The sequence below is a fragment of the Protomyctophum bolini genome, assembly GCF_963924005.1.
Source record: "Protomyctophum bolini genome assembly, chromosome: 5".
Lineage (NCBI taxonomy): Eukaryota > Metazoa > Chordata > Actinopteri > Myctophiformes > Myctophidae > Protomyctophum > Protomyctophum bolini.
In genome coordinates, this window is record NC_137866.1 from 38,735,006 (window position 1) to 38,745,125 (window position 10,120).

General features: G+C 41.8%; 1 protein-coding gene across 1 annotated transcript in view; it reads right to left on the minus strand.

Moving 5' to 3' along the window:
• plxnd1 (plexin D1) overlaps positions 1 to 10,120 on the minus strand; it is a 118,835-nt gene that overhangs the window by 68,756 nt on the left and 39,959 nt on the right. Inside the window, exon 9 of the mRNA XM_080763221.1 lies at positions 2,216 to 2,314. Within this exon, the coding sequence (XP_080619347.1) occupies positions 2,216 to 2,314 (99 nt within the window). The remainder of the gene's footprint in view (positions 1 to 2,215; positions 2,315 to 10,120) is intronic.

A 10,120-nucleotide genomic window follows, 5' to 3' on the forward strand; every position in this document is an offset into this window, starting at 1 on the left:
GTGACTTTGTGAGCTTCCGGTGCTCGACACCTGCACACCACTAAGCATAACACAACCTTATTCGACACAAAGTTCAGTCTCCGTTGAGTCACAGACAAGCTGAAAACTTTATTCTAACAACTTTGGTTTTCCGTAATGTTTAGAAAGTGTGCATGGCATGCGTGCCGTGCATGCGTGCCTGCATGCGCATGTATGTGACTCATTGTCTGTCTCCATAGCAGCACAGTAGCAGAAAAGGGGCAGTTGGGGTTACGCTGACCCAACCTGGGAACCAGACAGCCATTTCACAATCTATAAGAGCCCCCCACCTCTTATCGCAGAAGTAGCTACTGACTCACACTCTCTCTCACACACACACACACACACACACACACACACACACACAGTGGATTAAGGAGAGGATTAGGGGTTTCCAAACAGATTTTGGAAGCAGCGGCAGATCATCAAAAAGAACACCAGTAAGCGTCCATCTTCGTGTGGTACTTCAGAATTAGTACACACTGTAGTGTGCTGACTAAGGCATAAGCCTCGGTCACAGTCAGCTGCACAGAACATGGCGGGCCCTGATAGCCGCGAGGTGAGCAACATAATCAGGGAAGATACAGCCTCATTCATCATGCTCATGACTTGTTTTTTCCACCCACACAATTTTCATCCGCTCTTGTCACCAAAGCGATTACCTCAGGTTTGGTTCCTTCGCTGAACCAAATCATATTATGCCCTTGTCCGTCTGTGGCTAACTCATTTTGTGGCCCTACTTACACCACACGGCTCCATGTTTAATTGTAATCAATTACCCGTCATGAAATTTGGATAATTCTCAAATCCCCTAGAGGGCTGCAGAGGTTGAACGATTTAGGGAAAATATCTAATTGTGTTTTTTCAGTCCAGTAAATACCAATACCAAGACATGTTTACTAATACATTAGATCAAACAGTGTTGTTGCATGTTTTGCAACTGCAGGTCGCAGTTAACTATGAAATCGTGTCATCACATGATGTCATCAATATTAAGCCCATATATGGAGATCCCTGATGTCATCAATATTGGCGAGCAACTCTACATTTCACCGGCGAAAACTAGAGTTCTCAACAGGCCCGAAAATTAAGGACCGGCCCTACCTGGGTCCTCATTAAACCCTGTACGCTCAAGACACTGCCCCCGCTGCCACTCTTAGATCTCCATATATGGAGCTGACCTGTTCTGACATTCCATATGTTGATCTGAAACCACATGTTAAAGCGCCAGTGCTCTCCCAGCAGTCTGCTGTCACCCAGGCGGATGCGTGCAGGCGTCTTACTGGTATAAGCATAAACTATTTTAAAGATAATTACCATATTTCCATAATAATCACCAGTGTATCACTTCAGAGTGTCATACCCACCTTAAAAGGATCTGCTTCTACAGCTAATATTCACATCTCTGTGATTCAATCATGGACATCTGGATTTGAGACGTAAAACAAGACTTTCTCCAGGGACTATTTTCAGTAAATCCATGCCTTCAACTGCATTAAAATACAACATTAATGTAACTTTGACAAAGATAAAGGTGATGTGAATTTCCCTTGTTAATGACCTGCCTCATAGAAGTTTCAAGTCCCTGCAAGTTAATTTGATTACAATACTGAAATGAATGAAAACCTTCTTCAAAGGACAAGAACGGAACATTGTCAGCAGTAATATAAAGTATATAAATATGACTTCTAGACAGTGAGCTAAACATGTTGCTCCTTCTAGTATACATTTAAGGGTGAAATGAATATTGTACTTGATTCATGGACCACTTACCTAAAACACTAGAGTAACTTGTTTAGAAGCACAATTTAGGTGCCCCCCACTGCCACTGCAATTTGGAAATTGCAGTAATTCATCTTGCAAAATGGATTCTCTTTGGATTAATTGTTCAGTCCTCCAGCACCTCCTGTCCCCTGCTGTGACAATGAAATTAAGAAACTTGTTTCTTCCTCTACTGCACCTCTTTAAGGTGGCTAGCCCTAGCGTCCCTATTCTGGGGCAAACATTTTGTGAAAATAGAAGATGTACAAGCTCACAACGTGTCATGTTGTGACATGTTGTGAGCTCCCATACCTGCTATTTCTGGGAAGAGTTGGTAAAGGGAGGGGCCCAAGTATAGACCCCTGGGGGACTCCGGTCAATGAAGTATAAGTGTATCGTGTTTGAATGTTTAATGACATGGTGAAAGGCACTATACCTCCTCGATGTGGTTTAATGACAAGGTGAAATCTTGGGTCATCCCCGAGGGGGACGGCGGGAACACCATGGCAGCCAGGCTGGGACAGGAAGCGGCGTTCTGGAGGGGGCAGGAAGTGACATGCCGAGGGTTAAAGAAAACAATGGCTCGCGCCCACCAGCACATCCGCGTCCGAAAATACCCGTCCTGTTTATCTGAGGCAGGAGGAGGAAATGAGCGGGTGCAGCGCGGGTCGGCTGTGAGAGGAATAACAATAGCTTCAAATGGAGATACGATGTGTGCGATTAGAGACCTGGCAGACAATGTGAGGAGCAACGACCTGCTCGTCCCTCCATGACCTACATTACAAAAGACCTAATGGGAGTTTTTGAAAAGCTAGCATTATCTGGGTTTTTTTTATCGCTTAAAGTCTGTCGCGCCCTGTCGTGTGTCCTTTTTTTCTTCATATCAAGTCACAGTGCACTGTATACGTGAGTGGAATATGTCACGTTTGGGGGGGAGAAGCAATTAAGTCTTTACAAGGTTGCTTAACAAAACTTGGTCTGGTGATATACAGCTGAACATAAAGCGGCTCTCGAGACAATAAAACACTCACTCACACCCACTTGCAAGGCCGGCAGACAGACAACAAGCAGACGTATGAGTCATGTCCTCTTCCCCCAGTGGGGGTCCAGAAAAGTATCAACAGGCCCCCAGTCGGGAGGCCGGGCCCTCGGGTCAGTCAGGTGGTGAGGTGGAGGGATGGGGGGAATAGGGGGAGCTCATCAGCGGAGCCACGGGACGCGGCTGGACGTTTTACAGCTCACTCCTGGCTCCCATTCCAAAGGGAGCGCTAATAAAGGGGTGGCTGACTTAATCACAGGAGCGATGTTGTCAGGAGCTGAGTATGCACCGCGGAGGTGAGGGACGCTGTCTGGAGCCCTGTGATAGCTTTTAATGAGGCTACTGTAGCTTTTTGGATGACAGTTCGTAGTTTAACAACCTCCCCCCCCCCCCCCGAAACCTTTAACTGTGGGCAGTTTGTCTGCTGGCAGAAGAAGAATTTAAGATCCCACTGCAGGGGCTAAATATATACTAGAGCAAGACTCTGGCCCATATTGGCCATTATCGGACTTGCCAATGATGCAGCCGATGTGGCCCGATAGTGGATCATTTCAAGGACACTCCAAATTCAGGATCGGCATTGGACCCAAAAAACGGGCATCAGCTGGACTCAAATCACGATAAACCTGTAACTGCATGCAGTTTGTCTGCCTGACAGAATCATTTAAGATCTTGACATTGAGAGTTCACACAACACTGCAGAAGCTAAATATACTACACAATTGTTGTGGATATGCTAACCTAAATAATTTAAATAGAAGAGTGCATGAATCCACCGTCTGAAATGTGGGCCATGTTGCAGAGTTTTGTCTTTGCCACCAAGCAAGTTCTGACATTTAGACATAATTCCCTACTAAAACGGGGACATTTAGACATAATTCCCTACTAAAACGGGGACACAGTGAACCCATTTCATTGGCGTACAGATTCCTGTGAGTAAATCAACCCAAGCTACCATGAAGACAGAGTTTAGTGGAGGTCACGGGAGCTCTAAAATGGGGCACTATCTGTTAAACCACTAGCAACTGAGTTTTTATGACTGGATTGAAAGTAATTTAGGCACTGTTTCTCAACCAGTGGTCCAGGAAGAAGGGCGTAATTACGCGAGGTCTTATATGCTTAAAAATATACGTATTGTATCTTTCTTAAATATGTATCAAAAATACCACATGATTGCTGTTGCCTAACCCATCTGGGCCCAACAGAGCAGCAGACTGCGATCTGTTTTTTTGGACAACAATACTGTCTGGATCAGGCACACTTAAATAAGAGTCTGTGGTTAGGAGGGGATGTTTTAATACAATGGCTATTGTTAGGTATTTTCTGTGGTTTTGTGGGTGATGGTCATGAGTCCTTTGCCCTTTTAATCTTATGACCCGGTGTCTCCTATGGTCTTGCCAAATTATGGATTATGTATTGCCCTGTGACTGACATTTGATGTCACACTGTCCCACTGACTGTAAAATAGTATGGTTCTGGCCCCGCCAGAGTTTAGATAGTAAAACTGCTCTGCTAGCTAGCGTTGGTAGATAAGAATTGTTTTGTTTCCATTTGCCATAACACCCAGCCTCTGTGTTTTTGCCCTTGAAGTTAGTATTCGCTCTAGCAAAACTGGTAAACTGCACTCAATGACGTTTTGCCCTGTCCCCCGGTTCCACTAACTGATATTGCATGTCCGGACTATCTCTGCCCCGTGAGATAGTTCCTGTATGCAATAATCGTGACGTCTTGCATTATCTGTCCATTTGTAAACAAATATGTTTATTGACCTTGTTGTTCAACACATTTTCCGGTGTATTGATTACGGTATGCTATATTAACCATGTTCAATTTGGACATGGTCAGAGATCCTTGTGGAAACGCTGTCCGGATTGCATGCCTTCTTCTCTCCCAATACAATGGTGAATATGAATATATCTGATTGAACCCCCTCCTAGCTCTGCTTGTCTGAAATTGTCTTCCTTGTGTCTGTCAAATTCATTCTAAGGTATTTTGGTTAACTCTGTTATACTCTGACTTTTACTCATTATAGCCTAAAAGGTTTTTATAACCATTCCTGTAAAGTTACCAGCCTTCTGCTTCTATTCTGGTGAAGAGTATTTTATTGTAATTAGATTACTTTCCAAAAGTATTTATACAGTTCCGGTGTTCCGGAGCTCCAAGCTCTCTGCTATCGAAGCTTTTCCTTATTTATCATAGTCTTTATTTTAATACAGTCCTTTCAAGTATAATGGTGGAAATATTCCCATCAAATTTGGTCCAATCTTGCCGTCCTTTAACGAGTATAAAGCCTAATTTATTTGATTAAGCTTATACTCATACTAAGGCAAAGAATCAGTTCCTTTATATTAGCTGCTCTGATAAAGAAAACAAAACTCAGTCCTGTAGATTCACTCCCTAAATTTTCCTCTCTGACATTGACTCACACACGGAAGACCACAGACAAGCAATTTTTTTGAGCATGGGGTTTCCTTTTGATCAGTGTTCGCCATTGTATCGGAATGGTATGTCATCAGATTTCGACGGACAAGCGATTTTTTTATTTTGGGGTCCATGAACGGCTCACGTCTCAACAGTAGTGAACACTTCATGGACCTCTCCACGGATCTGTGGACGAGCGATTGACCCATGGGGCTTGACAAGCTCGGCTTGTCCATGGTCGGACGATCCTCCACAGACCCAAACCTGCAACAACCCCGGCTGTCTCTCTGCTGCTGGGTCCTTCTTCCTACGGACAATGATTGTCTGCTCCGGTTTCTATACAAGTTAAGTAAATCAATGCTTGATGTCTTTCTCTGTCTACCTTTAGCTTAAATAGATTATACTGTCATTATAATTCTTCCCCTGATAACACCTCGAGAAGCGAGGCATTCATTTTTAGTTGTTTATCAACTTCAGACAAAGTAGCGGAATTATTTTGAGTTCTTTCTGTCTCATGTCATAAATAGTTTTTAGTATTGTCAGTTTGTGGACCATAACTACATATATAGACTTTCCAGCACTCGGTTTAGAACGATCGCTTCATTGTGTGCGGGAAATGTATATATGTATTATTTTATTTATTCTTGCTTTCTACTCTGAGTCGACACGGAGCGAGCGAAGCAAGGGTGAATTTTCTACCTTATAACGGTCCATAAACTGACGTTTCATTGGCGTTCATTCACACGCTTTTCCCAGTGCTTAGCACTAATTAATTCATTCAATTTTTAACATCCCAAAACAATATAAGATTAATGATGCCATTATTCAATTTGACTATTTGATTCCCATTTTTAAAGATAAATTTTGACTTTTTCCCTGCTATTCACTTTCACTTGGTCTAAGACACTCTCTATTTTAGAGGGTGCTCTTATCAGTGGTATTTGTGTGGGAGGCATACACGCTATGCAGCCTTGTCTCATATGAGTTTTCCCTCTCACTCTCTGTCCTGCTCCTGTTCGTCTATGTCTGGTCTTGTCTCATACAAGCTTTCCCTACTGAACACCAACAGGGATTTTGAACTTATCATACGACCGTTGACCATTCAATACTTTCATCCTGTAATAATTAGGTTCAAATTATTTCTCTCATCCCGATATCATTGACGCTGAGACGTTATATTTCTTTCCCAGATAAACATTTTAGAATACAGTTCAAAACATTTCTCCATTTTTGAATGTCCCTAATGTTTGTGTGTGCATGTGCGTGCGTGCTTACTTTGTTATGTATCCCAAATACAGTCTTAGTGTGCGTGCGTGTGTGTGCACGTGTGTGTGTGTGTGTGTGTGTGTGTGAATCCACCCCTGAGCTTTCCTTCGTGACTGTGTGCAACGCCATCTTGTTTCATAACTTTAGAAGTGTTTTAGGTAAAGCCAATCTAATATCCTGACTTTAAGTCAGGGAGCCAAAGAGTCAGGGAGCCTAAACCCAAATTTTAAATTTGGTATTTTTACAGTTTTTACTGCATTTCATACATTTTTAATGGCCTTAGTACAAATTTCACTTTATCCTATTTCAACAGAGAACACCCATCTCGCTCCATGAATGTTTGTGTCTGTATGGGCCTGCTTTTCCCATCTCTGTGTGTGCATGTGTGTGAATTGGTCCATTTGTCTGTGTGTCTGTGAACACTAAATTATCATCAGGAACTCCCTATTCCAGAATGTAATAGTTTAATAATCTGTAGAGTGTGACATGACGTGTACAGCGTATAGCCTCCATTCTACAATTACATTTTAATATTTCATTTTTAAGTTAGGTTAACTTCCCAGAATTATTCATTTAAATGAATTTCAATTCAGCCATTGTTTGCCATCCATTAACTATAGGTTACATCAGTAACCCTATTAATATTGTACTTTAATTAGTATTGGGTTGACCGTTGAATTTATGGTGCGCACCATACATTTGACAGAAAACCTGTTTTCTTTTCTCTGTGATTCTTCACATTTCTCTTTTGGGCATTTTCGGTGTGTAGGCAGTAGCTAAGCCCACCAAGGAAACACGCAGAAAAGTATAACAGAACGCGGATTTAACGCTAGAGTTGTTGTACAGCCCCGTAATGCTTAGGAATTTGTGTCGGTAGATACAGGCCAGAACTGATTTATCAGTTAATTAAGCCAATCTTTTATTCTGTATCTACTGCGGATTTAACGCTCAGATTAATCATCAACCATGCGGATTTAACGCTCAGTGTTGTAAATTAAATCTGAAAAGACATAATCTTATAGCATAACATGTGGACATGCGGATTTAACGCTCAGTGCCACATACTTTAAACTATTCTTTGCTCTCTCTCTCTCAGGTTACGGTATCATTCTCCTTGGTAGTTCTGCAATGTGCTATAAACTGTGATATGCGTAGATTGGGGGAACATCTGTTTCTCTAAAATACCCTCCCTCCATAAAAAAGCATGTTTGAGGAACGCGTAGGAGAAATATAAATATGTATATAAGTATTTAAGTATTTATTATTTTGATAAGACCCAGTTTGTTTATCATTTAATATTCTTATTCCTCCTTCGGCGATCTCCCTACGCCCTAAATGCGATGGGAAGAGTGCTCAGGAGAAATAAATCATATTTATTTTTAAGATACCTTTCTCTTTCTGCCTTTCACCTGCCCAGTGTACATGCGCAGGTGTATGAACCAGTTTGATAATGGGTTGTCAGAATTATTGTTTCATTTCATTCACCAGTTTGTTCTTTGTTTTTATGTTTTATCTTCAGATACGGATCTCTGTGCGTGGTCGTGGTCAAGGGACAAACCACGGAATTTCGACTTCCACAAAATACGAGGGAGATTGCTCTGCTGGTCTGACTGGTCTTCATTTGTGGTTGTGGACGTCGACATTCCTTCAAGGTTTGCCACTTGATCCCGAACCAACTCAGAACCGTCTGAATTCACTATGGTTAGGCCCAACCCCCAGAACAGTCTGCCCTAATCAGTTGCCCATAGATTTCCATATGGAACAAAGTTATTCCACTCACGTTTCACCAGACATTTGTTGTATGTGGTTTATTAAATGTTTTTCTTTTCTGTTTGCTAATTTCTGCTTCCCAAGCCATGTTCCCCTATAATATTTACCTCTCTCTACCTAATAGTAGAATAATATTAGATTAATCATCCCTTCTCCCCTCTATTGAATAAAATATTAGTTGAAATATTCCCTTCTCCCCACAATTAAATAAATATTAGGTAATTTTGATTTGATTTGATTTAATATGTACTGATTTTATTTTGACTGACAAACATAGACCATGTTCCTCTACTACCAGTAGACAGATATGACCAACTATTCCCTCAGCATTGACAGCAGGAAACTGATAGTTACCGGACATTGACTGATTGCTCGCTTATCCTGACGGGTAGACAGGTGACATTTGACTTAATTGACTTTTTGTATTACTTTTAATAAAAAGGTTTTAACCATTCCATTTCATTTCATAGTAAGCCCATTACATAAATTGTTTAAACTGAATTATCCCATTTTTGGTCAATCTAAATTTCATTCCATTATGATTCATTATCCCATCTCATCATATTTGGATTATTTTAAATTTCATATTTGATTCATATTTCCCCTGAATTGGAATATCCCTCCCTGTAAACAGTTAACCTTTATTTTCCCCATAAACATAACCTATTATCCCAGAACCACCCCTTTGACCTTAAATTGTTAAATATAGGAACATCTCCTTCTCCATTTTATTATTTTGGTTTTTATCATCATGATTTGATTGAACTAGGCATTAAATCTCACCAGAATCCATTTGATTCTATATTTGACCTTTATATGGTACGAAGGGAAATCCCCAAAGACATTGTTGCGACATCGCGCAGGAGCGCATCACCATCAGAATACCCCGTTCCCCCACTCCAAGAACTATGATAGGGCATCCCCGGCCAGTTTTCTCCCGTTTGCTGCAGAGATCGAGTGTATCTATGGACGTTCTGAGAACATTGATAAACTAGGTTGATGGCGGACGCCTGTCAGGGGGGGGAGGGGCGAAGAAGCGGCTCCGACCACGAGCCAGAAGAAGAACTAAAGCAGAGTCCGCTCTGACCACGAGCTGGTTGACTGTCCAAAGAACTCTCGCAGAGTCAGCTCCGACCACGAGCTGATTGCGAGCCAGAAGAACTGCTCTAACGAACACTGTTGTCATATGGCCTGGAGGCTGCACCGGTTGCTGGGTATCGTTGCGAACCCGAAGACATCGTCCTCATCAAGAGAGAAAAGCTATTCTCTCTCTCTCCCACAGTACCATCTAATTAAGGATTATGCCTAGTAAAGTTGAAATCATGGTGTTTTTTATTTTTCATTGTTCCTGTTTCGTTCCAGGTTTTGCCATTCTGTTCCATTTTGATTCATAGTAAAAAGTAAGTTTTCCCCCTGAGGATATGATATTGTCAAAGGTCACATGACCCTTCGCCCACAAATGCGATGGATCTTGTTAGGTATTTTCTGTGGTTTTGTGGGTGATGGTCATGAGTCCTTTGCCCTTTTAATCTTATGACCCGGTGTCTCCTATGGTCTTGCCAAATTATGGATTATGTATTGCCCTGTGACTGACATTTGATGTCACACTGTCCCACTGACTGTAAAATAGTATGGTTCTGGCCCCGCCAGAGTTTAGATAGTAAAACTGCTCTGCTAGCTAGCGTTGGTAGATAAGAATTGTTTTGTTTCCATTTGCCATAACACCCAGCCTCTGTGTTTTTGCCCTTGAAGTTAGTATTCGCTCTAGCAAAACTGGTAAACTGCACTCAATGACGTTTTGCCCTGTCCCCCGGTTCCACTAACTGATATTGCATGTCCGGACTA